Consider the following 25,689-nt stretch of genomic DNA (forward strand, 5'->3'; position numbering starts at 1 on the left):
TCCTAGGAGCTATGTTGTCCGGGGGCTTCTATGCCCCCTGGTAGGGTCTCCCAAGGCAAACTGGTCCTAGGTGAGGGATCAGACAAAGAGCAGCTCGAAGACCTCTATGAAGAACACGAACAAGGAACCCAGATTTCCCTCGCCCGGACGCGGGTCACCGGGGCCCTCCTCTGGAGCCAGGCCCGGAGGTGTGGCACGATGGCGAGCGCCTGGTGGCCGGGCCTGTCCCCATGGGGCCCGGCCGGGCACAGCCCGAAGAGGCAACGTGGGTCCCCCCTCCAATGGGCTCACCACCCATAGCAGGGGTCATAGAGGTCGGGTGCGATGTGAGCTGGGCGGAAGCCGAAGGCAGGGCACTTGGCGGTCCGATCCTCGGCTACAGAAGCTAGCTCTTGGGACGTGGAACGTCACCTCGCTGGGGGGGAAGGAGCCTGAGCTAGTGCGTGAGGTAGAGAAGTTCCAGCTAGATATAGTCGGACTCACTTCGACGCACAGCAAGGGCTCTGGAACCAGTTCTCTTGACAGGGGCTGGACTCTCTTCCACTCTGGCGTTGCCAGCAATGAGAGGCGACGGGCTGGGGTGGCAATTCTTGTTTCCCCTCGGCTCAAAGCCTGCACGTTGGAGTTCAACCCGGTGGACGAGAGGGTAGCCTCCCTCCGCCTTCGGGTGGGGGGACGGGTCCTGACTGTTGTTTGCGCTTACGCGCCCAACGGCAGTTCAGATTACCCACCCTTTTTGGATTCACTCGAGGGAGTACTGGAGAGTGCTCCCCCGGGTGATTCCCTCGTTCTACTGGGGGACTTCAACGCTCATGTTGGCAACGACAGTGAAACCTGGAGAGGCGTGATTGGGAAGAATGGCCGCCCGGATCTGAACCCGAGTGGTGTTTTGTTATTGGACTTTTGTGCTCGTCACGGATTGTCAATAACAAACACCATGTTCAAACATAAGGGTGTCCATATGTGCACTTGGCACCAGGACACCCTAGGCCGCAGTTCCATGATCGACTTTGTAGTTGTGTCATCGGATTTGCGGCCTCATGTTTTGGACACTCGGGTGAAGAGAGGGGCGGAGCTTTCTACCGATCACCACCTGGTGGTGAGTTGGCTGCGATGGTGGGGGAGGATGCCGGACAGACCTGGCAGGCCCAAACGCATTGTGAGGGTTTGCTGGGAACGTCTAGCAGAGTCTCCTGTCAGAGAGAGTTTCAATTCCCACCTCCGGAAGAACTTTGAACATGTCACGAGGGAGGCGCTGGACATTGAGTCCGAGTGGACGATGTTCCGTACCTCTGTTGTCGGGGCGGCCGATTGGAGCTGTGGCCGCAGGGTAGTTGGTGCCTGTCGTGGCGGTAATCCTAGAACCCGTTGGTGGACACCGGCGGTGAGGGATGCCGTCAAGCTGAAGAAGGAGTCCTATCGGGTTCTTTTGGCTCATGGGACTCCTGACGCAGCAGACAGGTACCGACAGGCCAAGCGGTGTGCGGCTTCAGCGGTCGCGGAGGCAAAAACTCGGACATGGGAGGAGTTCAGTGAGGCCATGGAAAAAGACTTCCGGACGGCTTCGAAGCAATTCTGGACCACCATCCGCCGCCTCAGGAAGGGGAAGCAGTGCAGTGTCAACACCGTGTATGGTGGGGATGGTGCTCTGTTGACCTCGACTGCGGATGTTGTGGATCGGTGGAGAGAATACTTCGAAGACCTCCTCAATCCTACCAGCACGTCTTCCTATGAGGAAGCAGGGCCTGGGGAATCTGTGGTGGGCTCTCCTATTTCTGGGGCTGAGGTTGCCGAGGTAGTTAAAAAGCTCCTCGGTGGCAAGGCCCCGGGGGTGGATGAGATCCGCCCGGAGTTCCTTAAGGCTCTGGATGTTGTGGGGCTGTCTTGGTTGACAAGACTCTGCAACATCGCGTGGACATCGGGGGCGGTACCTCTGGATTGGCAGACCGGGGTGGTGGTTCCTCTCTTTAAGAAGGGGAACCGGAGGGTGTGTTCCAACTATCGTGGGATCACACTCCTCAGCCTTCCCGGTAAGGTCTATTCAGGTGTACTGGAGAGGAGGCTACGCCGGATAGTCGAACCTCGGATTCAGGAGGAACAGTGTGGTTTTCGTCCTGGTCGTGGAACTGTGGACCAGCTCTATACTCTCGGCAGGGTCCTTGAGGGTGCATGGGAGTTTGCCCAACCAGTCTACATGTGCTTTGTGGACTTGGAGAAGGCATTCGACCGTGTACCCCGGGAAGTCCTGTGGGGAGTGCTCAGAGAGTATGGGGTAACGGACTGTCTTATTGTGGCGGTTCGCTCCCTGTATAATCGGTGTCAGAGCTTGGTCCGCATTGCCGGCAGTAAGTCGGACACGTTTCCAGTGAGGGTTGGACTCCGCCAGGGCTGCCCTTTGTCACCGATTCTGTTCATAACCTTTATGGACAGAATTTCTAGGGGCAGTCAGGGCGTTGAGGGTATCTGGTTTGGTGGCTGCAGGATTAGGTCTCTGCTTTTTGCAGATGATGTGGTCCTGATGGCTTCATCTGGCCAAGATCTTCAGCTCTCACTGGATCGGTTCGCAGCCGAGTGTGAAGCGACTGGGATGAGAATCAGCACCTCCAAATCCGAGTCCATGGTTCTCGCCCGGAAAAGGGTGGAGTGCCATCTCCGGGTTGGGGAGGAGATCTTGCCCCAAGTGGAGGAGTTCAAGTACCTCGGAGTCTTGTTCACTTCAAATCATCAAAATTAAATGAAATAAACATTTGAATGCATCAGTCTGTGTGCAATGAATAAATATAATGTACAAGTTACACCTTTTGAATGCAATTACTGAAATAAATCAAGTTTTTCAAAATATTCTAATTTACTGGCTTTTACCTGTATATTCCTTTCTTTCATGAAGACAAGAATATAAGTTGGTGTATTACCCATTCTGACGACTTGCATTGATTGGAATTAGACAGTAGTGCTGACAACGTCCACATTTTTTTAAAGGAGGAGAAAAAAAGTTCTCCTTTCTGTCTAACACCACATGAAAGTGGTTGCTTTTTGCCATCTTATTTGTCCAGCTTCCATACTACTTTTTATACACTTTACAAGAAATACATTGGTGGCAAACTCCATGGCTTGCGGGTTTGTGCGTGGCAGCTTTCTGAGACTCTTATTTTGTTAGCGCAGGCAGGATAGAGCAGCGCTTTTATTGTGAAGACAGGAACTATGCGGTCAGTCTTTAGGCTTTTGACAGGAATTATGGTTGAAATAAAAACTGTTTCTCGCCTCCCTGACGGTCTTTTTTTTCCCTTCACACTGAGCTCGCAGCAGCCAGCGTCATCTCACAAGACCCTCGGGTGCCGTGAATGTCAATCAAGTGACGAAAGTGATGTTATAGTGAAGATTTCTGATCGCTAATTTTTACAACTATTTTTTCAACACGTAGTTGGCGATCGACTGACACCCTCCGCGATCGACTGGTAGCTCGCGATCGACGTAATGGGCACCCCTGTCCTACGGTGTTAATGTGGAAATAGTTGCTTCTGCATTTTGTTGGTGTGGCACCGAACAGAGATGTTGACATGCACAGTTTGCAGCACTCTCATTCTCTAGCGGGTGATTTTTCAACTGATGCTACATATTAGCAGTAATGCTACTTTTTGTATCAACGCCTTTGCTGCATAAATGTTCGACATATTCCCGCTTGAAGCCAAACCACCGTCAGACGATGGACCCCGTGCTGTTTTTCTTGGGAATTCTACAGTTCTTGTTACCAGATTCGCACCTTCTCTCTCTCGTATTACCACTCGCACCTCACCGTTAGCATCACAGCTAGAGTTACCATGTCGCTACCTCTCTGCTCCGTGGGAGCGTGTGACGTTGCTCACGTTGGCGTGTGTAAGAAGGTGCGCCTGTTTTTAAGTCTCTGTGAGACAAGAAAGAGTGGGAAACGCATGCAGTGTAATGCCCGCAACTAAAAGCAACTGCGTGAGAATGTATACTCGAATTAGGGCTGGGCGATATGGCCTTTTTTTAATATCGCGATATTTTAAGGCCATGTCGTGATACACGATATACTGTATATCTCGATATTTTGCCTTAGCCTTGAATGAACACTTGATGCATATAATCACAGCAGTATGATGATTCTATGTGTCTACATTAAAACATTCTTCTTCATACTGCATTAATATATGCTACTTTTAAACTTTCATGCAGAGAAGGAAATCACAACTAAAAAAAATCACTATTTTTTTCATACGGTGTTGATCTGGAAATGTTTGCCTCGACATTTTGATGGTGTGGACGTGTGGCACAGAACGGAGATGTTGACTGCGGAGTAAGCACTGTTCATTCTCTAGCTAGTGTGTGTGTGACAATCATTGGTACTTTAACTTTAACAGGTGACTTTTCAAATGATGCTACATATTAGCAGTAATGCTACTTTTTATAGCAACGCTTTCGCCCCACAATTGACAAATTACGGTTGTCTGTTCGACATATTCCCACTTGAAGCCAAACCACCGCCAGACGATGGACCCCCAGCTGTTTTTTGGGGGAATTACCGTATTTTCCGCACCATAAGGCGCCCTGGGTTAAAAGCCGCGCCTTCAATGAACGGCATATTTCAAAACTTTGTCCACCTATAAGCCGCCCGGTGTTGTAAGCCGCATCTAACTGCGCTAAAGGAATGTCAAAAAAACAGTCTGATAGGTCAGTCAAACTTTAATAATATATTAAAAACCAGCGTTCTAACAACTCTGTTCACTCCCAAAATGTACGCAAATGTGCAATCACAAACATACGTATATCAACATGGACAGAGCTGCGTGAAAAAAGCCACCCGGCCTCTTCGCGTAAACTTAAACTTACCTTAACCACTCGCTCATCTTTTCTTCATCCATCCCTTCGAGTTAGCTTTTTATGATGACGCCGGCTGGAAAGGTCTCTTTTGGCAAGGTCTTCCTTTTGAATATCACCATGGGTGGAAGTTTCATTAGCATGGCAAGCTAGAACCACAGTGAAGGATGACTTCTCATTCCCTGTGGTGCGAATATTCACCGTACGTGCTCCCGTTGTATCCACGGTGCGTTTCACAGGAATATCAGTTGCTGTGAAATAGTAATCCGTGTGTGGATGGAGAGATTGCGTCTTTTCATGAACCGGATCCCTGACGCTTAGTAGGAGCCATTTTGTGGTCTTTACAGATGTAAACACACAAAGGAAATGAAACGTACGGTGATATCCGCGCGCTTTTTCTTCTTCTACGCGAGCGGGTGGTTGCTTACAGTAGAAGAAGAAGCGGTTCCTGTTCTATGGGGGCGGGTGCTTACCTTGGCGGTTGCTTGCGTAGAAGAAGAAGCGCTTCCTGTTCTACCGGGAAAAAAGATGGCGGCTGTTTACCGAAGTTGCGAGATCGAAACTTTATGAAAATGAATCTTAATATTTATCCATATATAAAGCGCACCGGGTTAAAAGGCGCACTGTCAGCTTTTGAGAAAATTTGTGGTTTTTAGGTGCGGCTAATAGTGCGGAAAATACGGTAATTATTCCTTCATTTGTTACCAGATTTGCACCTTCTTTCGCTCGTATTACCGCTAGCATCACAGCTAACGTTACCCATGCTGCTACCTCTCTGCTGCGCGAGGGCGTATACGTATGTGACGTATGACGTGACAGTATGTGACGTGTGTAGAAGCTGCGCTTGCTGTCTGTGAGAAGGAGAGACAGGAAAGAGCGAGTAGAGCCTGTAGTTTAATGCCCGCACTTAAAAGCAACTGCGTGAGAACGCATACTCGATTATCATGATATAGTCATTTTCTATATCGCACGGAGACCAACCCGCGATATATCAAGTATATTCGATATATCGCCCAGCCCCACATCACCCCTTTAGGAAATTAATGATAGCTGCCTGTTAGCCAGAAAGCAAGTTCGCTTGTAGCGGAAGGAATGTAAACAGGAAGGACAAGGGAGTCTAAGAGCGCTAACAAACACAACAGAAACAACTTTAAGCTACAGCACAGCAACAAGTAGCAGAGGTGGGACCAAGTCATTGTTTTGCAAGTCACAAGTAAGTCTCAAGTCTTTGCCCTCAAGTCCGAGTCAAGTCCCGAGTCAAGACAGGCAAGCCCCGAGTCAAGTCCAAAGTCAAGACTGGAAAGTCTCAAGTCAAGTCCTAAGTCCTGCATTTTGAGTTTCGAGTCCTTTCAAGTCCTTTTAACCACAGACTAATATATTAACACAGATTGTGTATGCTTTTCAAACGCTGTATTTATTTATTAAAACAAGTGCATTTTAAATTGCAGGAAAGAAAATTGTGCTGAAATTGCACTTTATAATAGCACTATTAACCAGTCATTTTAAACATTAACTCATTCCTTTACAGAACAAACACATTGAAAAATAAAGTGCAAATGTACTTATTTGTACAAAAGTGTTAACATTGAAAAAACATGACATATACGTGAACATAACAAAAAAGTTGTACTTTTTATATGTCAGGGCCCTATGCTGCATTGCATTTGCAAAAGACCAAATTAGCCACGAGTCTGTCAGTCATTTGTGCACGATGGGGGCGTAGTATGATGCCACCATGGCTGAAAACTCGCTCCACTGGAGCACTGGAGGCAGGCACTGCCAAGACTCTCATGGCCACTCGGAACAGTGAAGGAAGAGTCTTCATGTTCAATGCCCAGAACAAAAGGGGAGAGAGAGTTGTTTTGGGTTGGTGCACTACTTGTAAGTGTATCTTGTGTTTTTTATGTTGATTTAATTAAAAAAAGAAAAAAAAAGAAAAAAATTCTTGTGCGGCCCGATACCAATCGATCCACGGACCAGTACCGGGCCGCGGCCCGGTGGTTGGGGACCACTGAGGTAAACAACCAACAGTATGTCAGAAAGCTAGCTAAAACGGGACACATATTCATAATATAGTATACATTTTAACTGACCTTTATTTTACTATTTTTGTCTTTTTTTAGGTGGCTAAAATACGCGGTGCTGCTGACCGCCGTCTAACGTTACGTGTGATATATTGACTACGTAACCCTGCTTAAAAAAAATCACTGAACAAAAAGTATGAATAAGGTAGTGAACTGCAACAGATTCCCGTGTTTGCAATAACGTTATAACGTTAGCAGTGAGTTTACAGCCTCACTGATTTAACTACACAGCAAATAAAAGTCACGTTACTTAGCCAATAAACGTTATCTTACATTCAAAACTTACCGTTCTTTGTGCAACTTCAAATGCCGGACGAAGTTGGAAGTTGTTGCCTCTCCATCAGTCATTTTCGAACCGCATGTGTTGCATACTGCAAACCGTTTTGTGTTGACCACCTCGTAATTTTTATACCCAAACAAAATTATTTTAGGTATAATTTTTTGTTCACTGGCGTGTGGTTTGGACATGTCTTCTTCGTTGGTTGTCCTGCAATTTGATTGGATGAATGCTGTGTGATGAAAACAAAGTAGATCTAATTTGATTGGCTGTTGTACTGACAGCACACCAGCTGACACACGCAACGCTGATAGACAAGTACACAATGAAAAATACGGAGCGCTCCCGAATAACTTTTTCATCTTTGGGTTTTGGGGAAAGTAGCAAGTCATGTCAAGTCATGTCAATTCAAAAGGCTCAAGTCCAAGTGAAGTCACAAGTCATTGATGTTAAAGTCTAAGTCGAGTTGCAAGTCTTTTTACATTTTGTCAAGTCGAGTCTAAAGTCATCAAATTCATGACTCGAGTCTGACTCGAGTCCAAGTCATGTGACTCGAGTCCACACCTCTGACAAGTAGGCAAGCGCACTTCAAGAGGATGCCCCATGCTAACTGTATACGTGCTAACTGTATACTTGCTAACTCAAAGCACTAAGTTGTATTGCTCTTTATGGTCATCATCATAATAGTCAGGTGAATGGTTGCGCAACCAGAGGCTGTAAACATGCTGCAAAACAACACAGGTTTTTATTAACAAGGTCCAAAAAAAAACCTTCAGAGTCCTCTAACAAACCTGGAGGATGGCGATAGCTACAACTCACTAAGGGGACTGAGGTCCACAAGGTCTACACGTTTCAAGAACCTTCTGTAGTCAGCCTGATCTGCGCCACTTTTTGGCAGCCCAGCGGAGGGTACCCAAAAGGAGCGGAACTTGACACCGTGTGGCGTGTTGATTGGTAGAGTCAGACGCTGGTCGTTTGAAAACAGAAGACGCTTGAGTTGATGAATAATTGATTGGCTTTACACACACGTTGGAACGTTGACATTAGCCTCGGTGGTCACCTAGCGACTCCACGCCTTCAGGGACACAAAAACAGCAAACAAGATGAACCAAGAAACTCTCTGAGGGTGCACCACCCAGACTAACATGGCTGCCTAGCACACAATCATACATTGACTGTATATGAGGTCATACATTACAACACCAACCATTTGTTAAGTCAAACATCGTCTTTTTCATGCCAATATCCTCCTGCTGTTTGTAAAGAACATATTCCGAGTCAAAGATCCTTTATATGAAAAGAGCTCTTTGCTGTTTTTAAGTATTTACTGCAAGTCCAGTGGTTGGCAAACTCAGAAAACACCTGGCTCTCCAAGTACCACCACAATGTTAAAATACAGTAGCATAGCAGACCTAAGTCTTTTCAATAAAAACAAGGCAGAGCTCTTATTCAGGAACTATATTTCATATTTTGAACAGTAACACTGTCTTGGAATATTTAATCAAGGGGTTCTTTGGCAAACCACAGTTTACTCTATACGACAGGAGTGCTCTACTGTTTTATAATCAAAGATCAACTATATGACAACTGTGCTTTGCATGCTTTTAGAACAGATTAATGTCATAGATCTAAATAAGGACTAACAGCAAAAACACTCCTCAAAGATCCTCTATTTTACAGTAGCCCTCTGCTGTTTTTCAGGACCGAGTGCTAACCAAAGATCCTCTATATCACAAGAACTTACAACTGTTTTTTTTTACTGTATTTTATCATCTATAAAAAACGAGCTTTACTGAGTTTTTAGGTATTTACTGCAAAAACTCTACAATGATCATCAGATAACAGGACTGCTCTGCCGTTTTTGAGAACTGGCTGCTCGTCAATAGGACAGCAGTGTTCTGCTGTTTTTAAGGATCCACTGTTAGTCAAAGATCATCTATATGACAGTGTTCTGCTGTTTTTAAGGATCCACTGTTAGTCAAAGATCATCTATATGACAATGTTCTGCTGTTTTTAAGGATCCACTGTTAGTCAAATATCTTCTATATGACAATACTCTGCTGTTTTTAAGGATTTACTGTTAGTCAAAGATCTTCTATATGACAGTGTTATGCTGTTTTAAAGGATCCACTGTTTTAAAGGATCCACTGTTAGTCAACGATATTCTAAATTGTGCTAGATGTAAATATAAACGGAATACAATGATTTGCAAATCATTTTCAACCCATATTCAGTTGAATATGCTCAAAGACAACATATTTGATGTTCAAACTGATAAACTTTCTTTTTTTTTTTTTGCAAATAATCATTAACTTTAGAATTTGATGCCAGTAACACGTGACAAAGAAGTTGGGAAAGGTGGCAATAAATACTGATAAAAGTTGAGGAATGCTCATCAAACACTTATTTGGAACATCCCACAGGTGTGCAGGCTAATTGGGAACAGGTGGGTGCCATGATTGGGTATAAAAGTAGATTCCATGAAATGCTCAGTCATTCACAAACAAGGATTGGGCGAGGGTCACCACTTTGTCAACAAATGCGTGAGCAAATTGTTGAACAGTCTAAGAAAAACCTTTCTCACCCAGCTATTGCAAGGAATTTAGGGATTTCACCATCTACGGTCCGCAATATCATCAAAGGGTTCAGAGAATCTGGAGAAATCACTGCATGTAAGCAGCTAAGCCCGTGATCTTCGATTCTTCAGGCTGTACTGCATCAACAAGCGACATCAGTGTGTAAAGGATATCACCACATGGGCTCAGGAACACTTCAGAAACCCACTGTCAGTAACTACAGTTGGTCACGACATCTGTAAGTGCAAGTTAAAACTCTCCTATGCAAGGCGAAAACCGTTTATTAACAACACCCAGAAACGCAGTGACGTGCGGTCACTAGAGGCAGGTGAGGCGGGGCCACACCTGCCATCATGGAAAGAAAAAAAAAGTAAAAAGAAAAAAAATTAATTAAATTGTTATATGTATCCAGTGATTATACTATAAAGTTATTTTCCATTTAACTTCACCAGTTTTAGATTATTTTTATTCAAAATCGCTGAATTTTCACATTTGCCGTTCAAATACTGAAAAGAGACGGTGCGGTGAACAGCAGCCAGTTGAGGCACGTCACTCAATTGTGCCTCACCATGGATTGTGGACTCGGCTAACTGCTGGCCTGCTGTGCAGTGAGACCGTATTGCTATATGAATTATATTATACATTTCCATAGTTTAGTTAGCTGAGGTATATAATGTACAGTGTATTTTGTCAACAACTGTATGTGTGTAACGTATTTCTTGTGCTGAGCGATCATAAAACTGCTGCGAAGACGCACTGGCTGAGGCTCGCGTAACCCCGCCTCCTGGTGCCGGTTAAGGCACCTTCGCCGCAGAGTGCACCCCCCCGACGGGAGCGCCACACCAACCAAAGCCCACACCCAAACCCTCCACGTGCAAGACCGAATCCACCCAAAAAAAGTCACTTAACAAGAAGCTAAAAAGTGCAAAAACAACAATGCTCGCGCCGGAGGAGCCGTGAACGACTGCAGGGACACAATATTAGGTACACTTGCAGACTGCAGCACGGATTTCATATTTCATTCATTCACAACTCCTCCAACACGAACACCACTGTTCCCGCACTTATAAGTAAAGGTAAGACCATAATAACGTTTTTTTTAATTAAATGTGCTTTTTTGTGTGCTACAGTTTGTATGTGTAAAGTTAAAGTTAAGTTAAAGTACCGATGATTGTCACACACACACTAGGTGTGGTGAAATGTGTCCTCTGCATTTGACCCATCCTCTTCTTCACCCCCTGGGATGTGAGGGGAGCAGTGGGCAGCAGCGGCGCCGCGCCCGGGAATAATTGTTGGTGATTTGACTCCCAATTCCAACCCTTGATGCTGAGTGCCAAGCAGGGAAGAATGCTGGTATGAGCTTTTAAACATAACCCGTTAACTGCTGCCAATCAAATGGTGAATAAGATACTCTTTAGGGTTCATATGTTTGTAAATCTGACTGTGATGAAGTCAGTGCCTCACCAGCCATGAACCTCACCGCACGTCACTGCAGAAACGCCTTCGGCTTCGCTGGGCCTGAGCTCATCTAAGATGTACTGATACAAATTAGAAAAGTGTTCTGTGGTCTGACGAGTCCACATTTCAAATTGTTTTTGGAAACTGTGGACGTCGTGTCTTCCGGACCAAAGAGGAAAAGAACCATCCGGATTGTTATAGGCGCAAAGTTGAAAAGCCAGCATCTGTGATGGTATGGGGGTGTATTAGTGCCCAAGACATGGGTAACTTACACATCTGTGAAGGCACCATTAATGCTGAAAGGTACATACAGGTTTTGGCGCAACATATGTTGCCATCCAAGCAACGTTACCATGGACGCCCCTGCTTATTTCAGCAAGACAAAGCCAAGCCACGTGTTACATCAACGTGGCTTCATAGTAAAAGAGTGCGGGTACTAGACTGGCCTGCCTGTAGTCCAGACCTGTCTCCCATTGAAAATGTGTGGCGCATTATGAAGCCTAAAATAGCACTACGGAGACCCCCGGACTGTTGAACAACTTAAGCTGTACATCAAGCAAGAATGGGAAAGAATTCCACCTGAGAAGCTTAAAAAATGTGTCTCCTCAGTTCCCAAACGTTTACTGAGTGTTGTTAAAAGGAAAGGCCATGTAACACAGTGGTGAACATGCCCTTTCCCAACTACTTTGGCACGCGTTGCAGCCATGAAATTGTAAGTTAAATATTATTTGCAAAAAAAAATAAAGTTTATGAGTTTGAATATCAAATATCTTGTCTTTGTAGTGCATTCAACTGAATATGGGTTGAAAATGATTTTCAAATCATTCTATTCCGTTTATATTTACATCTAACACAATTTCCCAACTCATATGGAAACGGGGTTTGTACATGGCCTTTCCTTTTAACAACACTCAGTAAACGTTTGGGAACTGAGGAGACCAATTTTTGAAGCTTTTCAGGTGGAATTATTTTCCATTCTTGCTTGATGTCCGGGGTCTCCGTTGTGGTCTTTTACGCTTCATAATGCGCCACACATTTTCAAAGGGAGACAGGTCTGGACTACAGGCAGGCCAGTCTAGTACCCGCACTCTTTTACTATGAAGCCACGCTGTTGTAACACGTGGCTTGGCATTGTCTTGCTGAAATAAGCAGGGGCGTCCATGGTAACGTTGCTTGGATGTCAACATATGTTGCTCCAAGACCTGTATGTACCTTTCAGCATTAATGGTGCATTCACAGATGTGTAAGTTACCCATGTCTTGGGCACTAATACACCCCCATACCATCACAGATGCTGCCTTTTCAACTTTGCACCTAGAACAATCCGGATGGTTCTTTTCCTCTTTGGTTCAGAGGACACAACATCCACAGTTTCCAAAAACTATTTGAAATGTGGACTCGTCAGACTACAGAACACTTTTACACTTTGCATCAGTCCATCTTACATGACCTTGGGCCCAGTGAAGCAGGCGGCGTTTCTGGGTGTTGTTAATAAATGGCTTTGGCTTTGCATAGTAGAGTTTTAACTTGCATTTACAGATGTAGCGACAAACTGTAGTTAAAGTTAAAGTAGCAATGATTGTCACACATACACTAGGTGTGGTGAAATTTGTCCTCTGCATTTGACCCATCCCCTTGTTCACCCCCTGGGAGGTGAGGAGAGCAGTGGTGAGCAGCGGTGGCTGCGCCCGGGAATCATTTTTGGTGATTTAACCCCCAATTCCAACCCTTGATGCTGAGTGCCAAGCAGGGAGGTAATAGGTCCCATTTTTATAGTCTTTGGTATGACTTGGCCGGGGTTTGAACTCACAAACTACCGATCTCAGGGCGGACACTCTAACCACTGAGTAGGCCCAGTAGTAGTTACTGACAGTGGTTTTCTGAAGCCCATGTGGTGATATCCTTTACACACTGATGTCACTTTTTGATGCAGTACCGCCTGAGGGATTGAAGGTCTGTAATATCATCGCTTACGTGCAGTGATTTCTCCAGATTATCTGAACCTTTTGATGATATTACGGACCGTAGATGGTGAAATCCCTAAATTCCTTGCAATAGCTGGTTGAGAAATTGTGTTCTTAAAATGTTGGACGATTTGCTCACGCATTTGTTGACAAAGTGGTGACCCTCGCCCCATCCTTGTTTGTGAATGACTGAGCATTTCACGGAAGCTACTTTTATACCCAATCATAGCACCCACCTGTTCCCAATTAGCCTGTTCACCTGTGGGATGTTCCAAATAAGTGTTTGAGCATTCCTCAACTTTATCAGTATGTTTGGTCACTTGTGCCACCTTTTCTGAAACATGTTGCAGGCATGAAATTCCAAATGAGCTAATATTTGCAAAAAATAACAAAGTTTTCCAGTTCGAACGTTAAATATCTCGTCTTTGCAGTCTATTCAATTGAATATAAGTTGAAAAAGATTTACAAATCATTGTATTCTGTTTTTACCAGTTACACAACGTGACAACTTCACTGGTTTTGGGTTTTGTATATAACAGTGTTCTGCTGTTTTTAAGGATCCACTGTTAGTCAAAGATCATCTATACGATGACAGTTTTCTGATGTTTTTATAGTCAAAAGATCATCTATATCAGACCTGGGCAAATTAAGGCCCGGGGGCCACATGCGGCCCGTTGAGCTTTTCAATCTGGCTCGCCGGACATTCCCAAATAATGTTTTTAGATCTTTAAGATGGAAAGTGTAGCTGCCATTATGATGTGCAGTGATGTTTTCAAATGACCGTAAGTCTTCAACTATACAAAGTATTTCAATGGTTGGAATCTGCATGATATACTAGTTACTATGGTAATCTAATTAGTTACTATGGTAAACTAATTAGTTACTATGGTAATCTAAGTCACAGCAGCTCAGACGAGGCACCAAGCAGTGTGGGTGGGGAGCGTTTCCACAGAGTGTTTCCAGAGCCTGAAATGTGGGTGTCAGGGACAGATGCGGAAGGAGATTTTTACAACAAAGTTCTAAAGCTTAGTGATATATCAGATGTATCAGATTGTAGGTGTTGTTTTTTACCCTACGCGTTCAGTTTTTGCTGTGTTTGTTGCATTTTTGTTGCGTTTCGCGTGATTGTAAAATATGTGGATGGAGAGGGTGTGTGACGTTCATATGTTGTCGATATTCAATGTTTTATCCTTCATAGTTAATATTGTAAATGCCAGATTCTTTATTTTCATGTACATTCTGGGTGTCTCATTCAGTTCCATTCAGTTTTTTTGGGCGGTCTGTCATTACGTTTTTAGCATTCAGACATTATTGAAAGGTTTTGTATTACTGTTCCTAAAAATAGATATACCGGCCCCCAGACACATTTATGTCTCTAAATTTGGCCCCCGAGGCAAAATAATTGCCCAGACCTGATCTATATCATAAGAACTTAGTTGACCGATATAACAGGACAGCTCTACTGTTTTTAGGAATTGACTGCTAATCTAACATCCTCTCTCGGAGAGCAGCGCTCTGCTGTTTATAAGGATCTACTACTAGCCAAAGATCATCAAAATCACACGTGTCAAACTCTAAGTCCAGGGGCCAGATCTGGCGTACCACGTCATTAGGCCCTTTTCCACAGCAGGAATTTTATCAGGAAATTTCCCATTTAAATAAAGTTCCCTCTGTGTTCTACCAAAAACTACACAGGTAGATTTAGTGCTCCAGGCACTTTTTTTAGTCCCTGCCAGATAAATGAGACTTTTGGAAGGTTCCTTAACTGGGGTGGTCTGTGCTCTCGCACGCTGATTGAGTTCAGTTTGCTAAAACTTTTGTTTACTTCCTGTTCTCAATTTATTCACAATATACCGTATTTTTCGGAGTATAAGTCGCACTTGCCAAAAATGCATAATAAAAAAGGAAAAAAACATATATAAGTCGCACTGGAGATGAAAAAAACTGCGACTTATAGTCCGAAAAATACGGTACTCCATAAGTAATCACAATAAAAATAAATAAATAAATAATAATTGGTGAAGTAAGTTATATTTCATATTTTAATTTCCCCTCGGGGATTAATAAAGTATTTCTGATTCTGATTAATTCTGATTCTGATTCATATGATGAGATGAGCAAGATTATTTTGAGAATGAATGAATGGATGGATGAAATAAATTCAGAATGTTTATCATGGTTCTTCTTCTTTGTACTTTGTAAACACTTTTAAGTTTGAAGAGTTTCTTGAAGTGGATCATATTAGTACATTGCTTGATTACTTTGCTTAATCCATTCCATAATTTAATTCCACATACTGGTATACTGAAGGTCTTAAGTGTTGTACATGCATACAAATGTTTTAAATTACATTTTTCTCTAAGATTATATTTCTCCTCTTTTTTTGAGAAGAATTGTTGTATATTCTTGGGTAGCAGGTTATAGTTTGCTTTGTGTATAATTTTAGCTGTTTACAAATTCACTATGTCATGGAATTTCAGTATCTTTGATTCAATAAATAACGAATTTGTATGTTCTCTATATCCAACATTATGTATTATTCTAACTGATCTTTTTTGTAAGACCAAATGAAGTGTACTTTGGTAATTATTTCCCCATATTTCTACACAATAACTCAGATATGGTAACACTAGCGAGCAGTAGAGAATATGAAGTGATTTTTGGTCTAGAACAGGGGTCTCAGACATGTGGCCCGCGGGCCAATTGCGGCCCCCACCTCAATATGAAAGTTTAATGTTAGTGCGGCCCGCGAGTTTTAAATGAATGGCGCTTGACAGCGTTGTGTGCAGAGCTAAAGGAATCTACCAATCACGGTGTGGTATATAGCTCTCGACAACATTGAGAGCATGACGTGATGGCACTGCCTTGAGTGTCCTCTAGAACCTTGGAGTCCACATCTCTAATGACTTCTCCTGGACAGTCAACACCACATCAATCATCAAGAAGGCTCAGCAGCGGCTACACTTCCTTAGAGTCCTCGGGAAGTACAACCTGAAGCCTGACCTGCTGCTGACCTTCTACCGCTCGTCCATCGAGAGCCTGCTGACCTACTGTATTACGGTGTGGTACGGCAGCTGCACTGCAGCAGACAGGGAGAGGCTGCAAAGAGTGGTCAAGACGGCTCAGAAGATCATCGGCCGCCCTCTCCCCTCTCTGACGGACATCTACACCTCCCGCTGCCTCAACAGAGCCAGTGCCATCATCAAGGACAGCACCCACCCTGGCTCTGACCTGTTCCACCTGCTGCCCTCTGGGAAGCGCTACAGGTGCATTAAAACCAAAACAAACAGGCTAAAGAACAGCTTCTTCCCCAGGGCCATAACCATCCTGAACGGACTGCCCCATTGTCCCTCATAACTGCCTTCTCTTCGGTGCAATAACCCATTCCACCAACCACCCTGTTTTTGTTTTTGTTTTTTTCATGTATATATTCATTTCACACCATATTCATTGCACTTCTACATTTTTTACATTTTCATATATTTGCACATTGTTTTTCTAGCATGCACACATCGCACTGTATGGAATGGCCTCAATCTCGTTACCTTGCGTAATGACAATAAAGCTGATTCTGATTCTGATTCTGATTCTGAACCTGTCATCGCGCCGTCTTTTTCTCCATACAAACAGCGTGTCGGCCCAGTCACATGTTGTATGCGGCTTCTGCAGGCACACACAAGTGACTGCAAGACATACTTGAGCAACAGCCATACAGGTCACACTGAGGGTGGTCTTATAAACAACTTTAACACTGTTACAAATATGCGCCACACTGTGAACCCACACCAAACAAAAATGACAAACACATTTCGGGAGAACATCTGCACCGTAATACAACATAAACACAACAGAACAAATACCCAGAATCCTTTGCAGCCCTAACTCTTCCGGGCTACAAAAACACCCCCGCCCACCTACCACACACACACACCTCAAACCCCCCCATAACCCCCATCTCCCGAATTCGGAGGTCTCAAGGTTGGCAAGTATGCATTGACGTCACTTGCGTGATGCCAGCAGAGAAACATTTTTGCCGCTTTTCCACCAAACCCGCACACGGTCTTCCTCCCTCCCTCCCTGCTTCCCTCGCTCGCCCGCCTGCTCGCTCCCGCCCCCGCTGTAAACAGTCCGGGTGGGGAAAACGAGCGGTCCGGTAGCTTTCAAAGCACTACGCCGAAGGACCAAGCGACAATACAAAAGTGTGGTGCACTGGACCCCAGCGCTGATACTCCGACAGAGAGTCGCTGGGCGAATCGGACGTGTAACACGTTAGTCGTGATGCTAGCCCGTTCGGGGCTAATTGTGCTACCGTAACTGTAAACTCCACGGCGAGCTCCCCCCCCCCCCTACCCCCTCCCCCTCCCCCTCCCGTTGGCTCCAGACAGAGACGATTTTTGTTATTTGGGTCCAAAATACCCCTGCGTTAGTGGAACAGCGGCAAATGAGTGAAAGCGACAGAAACATTGCCATGGAGACGAGGGTTTTCTTACGTGCCTGGCTGCAGTCACACCGCGACACCTGTCCGTCAGTAATAAAGTCCCTGATAACCGGGACCAATTCAAACCGTTATTTGTTTTTTTATTGTTTAATTTGCATTGCCTCACACGATGAACACTACATATATTTTTATTCTGTTTTTGTTTACTTTGTAGCCAGTTCAGTTTTAGTTTTCTTCTGCATAGCCTTCCCTAAGCTTCAATGCCTTTTCTTAGGGGCACTCACCTTTTGTTTATTTTTGGTTTAAGCATTAGACCCCTTTTTACCTGCACGCTGCCTCCCGCTGTTCCCGACATCTACAAAGCAATTAGCTACCGGCTGCCACCTACTGATATGGAAGAGTATTACACGTTTACTCTGCCGAGCTCTAGACAGCCCCGACACTCAACAACAACACATAATGTGCAGACTATAATTACTGGTTTGCAAAAAATATTTTTAACCCAAATAAGTGAAACTAGATGATCTCCCACGGCACACTAGTGTGCCGCGGCACACTGGTTGAAAAACACTGTGCTAGTCCACATGATTTAACGCCATTTAATGTGACCCAGGACCCTAATCTAATGTGGTCCTTCACGTCATTTAATGTGGCCCTATGTGGGCGGCCATAATTTCGATGTGGCCCTCAACAAGTTTGACACCCCTGATCAAAATACGTTTTTGGTTGGTGAGAAAAACATACAAGTAAAAGCCAGTAAATTAGAATATTTTGAAAAACTTGATTTATTTCAGTAATTGCATTCAAAAGGTGTAACTTGTACATTATATTTATTCATTGCACACAGACTGATGCATTCAAATGTTTATTTCATTTAATTTTGATGATTTGAAGTGGCAACAAATGAAAATCCAAAATTCCGTGTGTCACAAAATTAGAATATTACTTAAGGCTAATACAAAAAAGGGATTTTTAGAAATGTTGGCCAACTGAAAAGTATGAAAATGAAAAATATGAGCATGTACAATACTCAATACTTGGTTGGAGCTCCTTTTGCCTCAATTACTGCGTTAACGCGGCGTGGCATGGAGTCGATGAGTTTCTGGCACTGCTCAGGTGTTATGAGAGCCCAGGTTGCTCTGATAGTGGCCTTCAACTCTTCTGCGTTTTTGGGTCTGGCATTCTGCATCTTCCTTTTCACAATACCCCACAGATTTTCTATGGGGCTAAGGTCAGGGGAGTTGGCGGGCCAATTTAGAACAGAAATACCATGGTCCGTAAACCAGGCACGGGTAGATTTTGCGCTGTGTGCAGGCGCCAAGTCCTGTTGGAACTTGAAATCTCCATCTCCATAGAGCAGGTCAGCAGCGGGAAGCATGAAGTGCTCTAAAACTTGCTGGTAGACGGCTGCGTTGACCCTGGATCTCAGGAAACAGAGTGGACCGACACCAGCTGGACTGCTGCTGAGTGGTCCAAAGTCATGTTTTCTGATGAAAGCAAATTTTGCATTTCCTTTGGAAATCGAGGTCCCAGAGTCTGGAGGAAGACAGGAGAGGCACAGGATCCACGTTGCCTGAAGTCTAGTGTAAAGTTTCCACCATCAGTGATGGTTTGGGGTGCCATGTCATCTGCTGGTGTCGGTCCACTCTGTTTCCTGAGATCCAGGGTCAACGCAGCCGTCTACCAGCAAGTTTTGGAGCACTTCATGCTTCCCGCTGCTGACCTGCTCTATGGAGATGGAGATTTCAAGTTCCAACAGGACTTGGCGCCTGCACACAGCGCAAAATCTACCCGTGCCTGGTTTACGGACCATGGTATTTCTGTTCTAAATTGGCCCGCCAACTCCCCTGACCTTAGCCCCATAGAAAATCTGTGGGGTATTGTGAAAAGGAAGATGCAGAATGCCAGACCCAAAAACGCAGAAGAGTTGAAGGCCACTATCAGAGCAACCTGGGCTCTCATAACACCTGAGCAGTGCCAGAAACTCATCGACTCCATGCCACGCCGCATTAACGCAGTAATTGAGGCAAAAGGAGCTCCAACCAAGTATTGAGTATTGTACATGCTCATATTTTTCATTTTCATACTTTTCAGTTGGCCAACATTTCTAAAAAATCCCTTTTTTGTATTAGCCTTAAGTAATATTCTAATTTTGTGACACACGGAATTTTGGATTTTCATTTGTTGCCACTTCAAATCATCAAAATTAAATGAAATAAACATTTGAATGCATCAGTCTGTGTGCAATGAATAAATATAATGTACAAGTTACACCTTTTGAATGCAATTACTGAAATAAATCAAGTTTTTCAAAATATTCTAAATTTACTGGCTTTTACCTGTATGCCAGTCAAAGATCCTCAATATGACAAAAGCGTTAAGAACCTTCTGCAAGACAAAGATCCTCCATAACCATTTTTAGGAAGTCTACAACTTTCAATGAAATGCTCTCCATAGCGTGTTTACAGTTTTATAGGCGCTAACGTCATTCATGAAACTAGAAATAAGATGTGACACAACACTGGAGCATGTTGTCTCCTCACTGGGTCCAAAGTCAAGACAATCTAAGAGTTCACTGCAGCAAATGCGAAGGTGAGAAGACGAGGGCGCCATATTGCTCAGGTAAGAGCTGAGTGTGACATGGAGGTTGCCAGGTGAGTGCGGTCCTTACCGCAAGCGTCCTCCGCAGTGCTGGCACTGGTCCCCGACCCAGCCGGGGGAGCACACGCAGCTGCCCGTCGCCGCGTTGCATTGGCCGTTTACGCACGGCTTGTCGCACTCCTTGGCCTCGGCGCCTCCGAGCTGCCCGGCTAGCAGCAACAGCAGCAGCCCGGTGACCGGCGTCAGGCTCCGGCCTCCGGTACCGGACACCGAGCTGGGCCGCCGCGTCGCCCCGGACATTGTGTCGCTAAAGATGGCTGCTGGAGCCCAGACGCTCCGCTCCTTCTCCCGCTGCTCGGTCGGTAAGCGAGCCTGCCTTGGCCGCTCCAACGACCCTGCCGAGGGCCCGCTTCGCTGGTTCTAGAGGTACCGGCTGTAGTGACGACTTGACGAGGCTAGGCCGAGCTCGGCGAGCCGCTTACATCTTTCCAGAGGTTCCGTTTCTCAGCGCCGCATATTGACGGCCAGAAGTGACGTCACGAAGGCGGAAGTGCGTAATAAGCCGGGGGAGGCGGGGCGGGGCGGGGGGGGACTCTGGCGCTTTACGTACCAGACACCGACAACAACCACAGGAGCACACTTTTGTGCGGACTGCGGCTGCGCGAACACAGGGGCGCGACTAGCGTCTCCCGGGCCTCTCACGTGAAGGCGTCATTTTTAAAACAACATATTTTAAATGTTCCTTTTACCTTCACTTAGTTGATTTAAATATGTTTGATATTTGCATGACGCTCACCTTAGAATAGAATGAAACCACACAGGTATTGGTCACGTGGGTATGAGCAGAGGTGTGGACTCGAGTCACATGACTTGGACTCGAGTCAGACTCGAGTCATGAATTTGATGACTTTAGACTCGACTTGACAAAATGTAAAAAGACTTGCAACTCGACTTAGACTTTAACATCAATGACTTGTGACTTCACTTGGACTTGAGCCTTTTGAATTGACATGACTTGACATGACTTGCTACTTTCCCCAAAACCCAAAGATGAAAAAGTTATTCGGGAGCGCTCCGTATTTTTCATTGTGTACTTGTCTATCAGCGTTGCGTGTGTCAGCTGGTGTGGTCTCAGTACAACAGCCAATCAAATTAGATCTACTTTGTTTTCATCACACAGCATTCATCCAATCAAATTGCAGGACAACCAACGAAGAAGACATGTCCAAACCACACGCCAGTGAACAAAAAATGATACCTAAAATAATTTTGTTTGGGTATAAAAATTACGAGGTGGTCAACACAAAACGGTTTGCAGTATGCAACACATGCGGTTCGAAAATGACTGATGGAGAGGCAACAACTTCCAACTTCGTCCGGCATTTGAAGTTGCACAAAGAACGGTAAGTTTTGAATGTAAGATAACGTTTATTGGCTAAGTAACGTGACTTTTATTTGCTGTGTAGTTAAATCAGTGAGGCTGTAAACTCACTGCTAACGTTATAACGTTATTGCAAACACGGGAATCTGTTGCAGTTCACTACCTTATTCATACTTTTTGTTCAGTGATTTTTTTTAAGCAGGGTTACGTTAGTCAATATATCACACGTAACGTTAGACGGCGGTCAGCAGCACCGCGTATTTTAGCCACCTAAAAAAAGACAAAAATAGTAAAATAAAGGTCAGTTAAAATGTATACTATATTATGAATATGTGTACCGTTTTAGCTAGCTTTCTGACATACTGTTGGTTGTTTACCTCAGCGGTCCCCAACCACCGGGCCGCGGCCCGGTACTGGTCCGTGGATCGATTGGTATCGGGCCGCACAAGAAATAATTTTTATTTTTTTATTTTTTTAATTAAATCAACATAAAAAACACAAGATACACTTACAAGTAGTGCACCAACCCAAAACAACTCTCTCCCCCTTTTGTTCTGGGCATTAAACATGAAGACTCTTCCTTCACTGTTCCGAGTGGCCATGAGAGTCTTGGCAGTGCCTGCCTCCAGTGCTCCAGTGGAGCGAGTTTTCAGCCATGGTGGCATCATACTACGCCCCCATCGTGCACAAATGACTGACAGACTCTTGGCTAATTTGGTCTTTTGCAAATGCAATGCAGCATAGGGCCCTGACATATAAAAAGTACAACTTTTTTGTTATGTTCACGTATATGTCATGTTTTTTCAATGTTAACACTTTTGTACAAATAAGTACATTTGAACTTTATTTTTCAATGTGTTTGTTCTGTAAAGGAATGAGTTAATGTTTAAAATGACTGGTTAGTAGTGCTATTATAAAGTGCAATGTCAGCACAATTTTCTTTCCTGCAATTTAAAATGCACTTGTTTTAATAAATAAATACAGCGTTTGAAAAGCATACACAATCTGTGTTAATATATTAGTCTGTGGTTAAAAGGACTTGAAAGGACTCGAAACTCAAAATGCAGGACTTAGGACTTGACTTGAGACTTTCCAGTCTTGACTTTGGACTTGACTCGGGGCTTGCCTGTCTTGACTCGGGACTTGACTCGGACTTGAGGGCAAAGACTTGAGACTTACTTGTGACTTGCAAAACAATGACTTGGTCCCACCTCTGGGTATGAGTGATGACGTACCAGGGTGTAAATATAAGGACGCCGTTCACAAAACAGGGGAGAGAGGACGCTGCATTTTTTGTTTTCATTATGCCATATCAGCAGTTAAATGCGAAAGAAGATAAGTCGCTTTTGCGGAAAATTCGATTTTACCTACCGGTAGACAATGGTGTAAACTAGGGGTTGTTCTCAATCTTAACCTTTTTGACCTCAGGGCCAAGCTTTTCCACTACAGAGGGGCCCACTTAAATATCACCACTAAATTAGTAATCTTACTCTTGAATTTAATCGTATTCTAAAATTGTATCTAGCATAGCATTAGTTTAACAGGATTAACCCTTTCAAATGATATGAAAGCATGTGTTCATCACAAATATTATTATCAATTCTTAGGTCAGGCCGATTGCAAAAATATATACTAATCAAGTAGACTGCAAGAGAAGGGACTCAAAAGAACTGGGGAAGAATTAATTTACATACAGTTAAGCAGTGCTAAAATAAATACATTTAAACTACGGTAAATGAATAATGAACAATAACATTAATATATTTTTAGAAAGGCAGCATGGTGCGAGAGGGGTTAGTGCGTCTGCCTCACAATACGAAGGTCCTGAGCAGTCCTGGGTTCAATCCCGGGCTCGGGATCTTTCTGTGTGGAGTTTGCATGTTCTCCCCGTGACTGCGTGGGTTCCCTCCGGGTACTCCGGCTTCCTCCCACCTCCAAAAACATGCACCTGTGGATAGGTTGATTGGCAACACTAAATTGGCCCTAGTGTGTGAATGTGAGTGTGAATGTTGTCTGTCTATCTGTGTTGGCCCTGTGATGAGGTGGCGACTTGCCCAGGGTGTACCCCGCCTTCCGCCCGATTGTAGCTGAGATAGGTTCCAGCGCCCCCCGCGACCCCGAAGGGATTAAGCGGTAGAAAATGGATGGATGGATGGATTATGCCATATCACTTTATAATAAAAACGCTGTGTCCGTTTAAAAAGTCTTAATAAATCCACCTTGTACTTATCGTATCTTTATCAACCTCTCAAACAAAAACACTTATATTTGTTATTATATCACTGTATTTTAATGGTCATATTACATACAGTATTAAATGCATTTTTTTTCATATCGTGCCATTAAATCTCTTCCTGTTGAGTTCGACAGAGCAGGTGCGGACTTACCTTCAGGCAAGCAGGCAGTCGCTTGGGGCCCCAAAATGTATCATAAAATACAATTAATAAAGTTTTCCTGACTATCCATCCATCCATCCATCTTCTTCCGCTTATCCGAGGTCGGGTCGCGGGGGCAGCAGACTAAGCAGGGAAGCCCAGACTTCCCTCTCCCCAGCCACTTCGTCCAGCTCCTCCCGGGGGATCCCGAGGCGTTCCCAGGCCAGCCGGGAGACATAGTCTTCCCAACGTGTCCTGGGTCTTCCTCGTGGCCTCCTACCGGTCGGACATGCCATAAACACCTCCTTAGGGAGGCGCTCGGGTGGCATCCTGACCAGATGCCCGAACCACCTCATCTGGCTCCTCTCGATGTGGAGGAGCAGCGGCTTTACTTTGAGCTCCCCCCCGGATGACAGAGCTTCTCACCCTATCTCTAAGGGAGAGCCCCGCCACCCGGCGGAGGAAACTCATTTCGGCCGCTTGTACCCGTGATCTTGTCCTTTCGGTCATAACCCAAAGCTCATGACCATAGGTGAGGATGGGAACGTAGATCGACCGGTAAATTGAGAGCTTTGCCTTCCGGCTCAGCTCCTTCTTCACCACAACGGATCGATACAGCGTCCGCATTACTGAAGACGCCGCACCGATCCGCCTGTCGATCTCACGATCCACTCTTCCCTCACTCGTGAACAAGACTCCGAGGTACTTGAACTCCTTCCACTTGGGGCAATATCTCCTCCCCAACCCGGAGATGGCACTCCACCCTTTTCCGGGCGAGAACCATGGACTCGGACCTCTCAAACAAAAACACTTGTTATTATATCACTGTATTTTAATGGTCATATTACATACAGTATTAAATGCATTTTTTTCATATCGTGCCATTAAATCTCTTCCTGTTGAGTTCGACAGAGCAGGTGCGGACTTACCTTCAGGCAAGCAGGCAGTCGCTTGGGGCCCCAAAATGTATCATAAAATACAATTAATAAAGTTTTCCTTACTATCCATCCATCCATCCATCCATCTTCTTCCGCTTATCCGAGGTCGGGTCACGGGGGCAGCAGCCTAAGCAGGGAAGCCCAGACTTCCCTCTCCCCAGCCACTTCGTCCAGCTCCTCCCGGGGGATCCCGAGGCGTTCCCAGGCCAGCCGGGAGACATAGTCTTCCCAACGTGTCCTGGGTCTTCCTCGTGGCCTCCTACCGGTCGGACATGCCCTAAACACCTCCTTAGGGAGGCGCTCAGGTGGCATCCTGACCAGATGCCCGAACCACCTCATCTGGCTCCTCTCAATGTGGAGGAGCAGCGGCTTTACTTTGAGCTCCCCCCGGATGACAGAGCTTCTCACCCTATCTCTAAGGGAGAGCCCCGCCACCCGGCGGAGGAAACTCATTTCGGCCGCTTGTACCCGTGATCTTGTCCTTTCGGTCATAACCCAAAGCTCATGACCATAGGTGAGGATGGGAACGTAGTTCGACCGGTAAATTGAGAGCTTTGCCTTCCGGCTCAGCTCCTTCTTCACCACAACGGATCGATACAGCGTCCGCATTACTGAAGACGCCGCACCGATCCGCCTGTCGATCTCACGATCGACTCTTCCCTCACTCGTGAACAAGACTCCGAGGTACTTGAACTCCTCCACTTGGGGCAAGATCTCCTCCCCAACCCGGAGATGGCACTCCACCCTTTTCCGGGCGAGAA

General features: G+C 45.0%; 1 protein-coding gene across 1 annotated transcript in view; it reads right to left on the reverse strand.

Moving 5' to 3' along the window:
• The window catches only part of atrn (attractin), a 323,662-nt gene extending 302,898 nt beyond the window's left edge, over positions 1-20,764 (reverse strand). Inside the window, exon 1 of the mRNA XM_061925143.1 lies at positions 20,305-20,764. Coding sequence (XP_061781127.1) covers positions 20,305-20,534 — 230 coding nt within the window. The 5' untranslated portion in view covers positions 20,535-20,764. The remainder of the gene's footprint in view (positions 1-20,304) is intronic.
• Between the last annotated feature and the right edge of the window lie 4,925 nt (positions 20,765-25,689).

The sequence above is a fragment of the Nerophis lumbriciformis genome, linkage group LG29 (assembly GCF_033978685.3).
Source record: "Nerophis lumbriciformis linkage group LG29, RoL_Nlum_v2.1, whole genome shotgun sequence".
Classification (NCBI taxonomy): Eukaryota; Metazoa; Chordata; class Actinopteri; order Syngnathiformes; family Syngnathidae; genus Nerophis; species Nerophis lumbriciformis.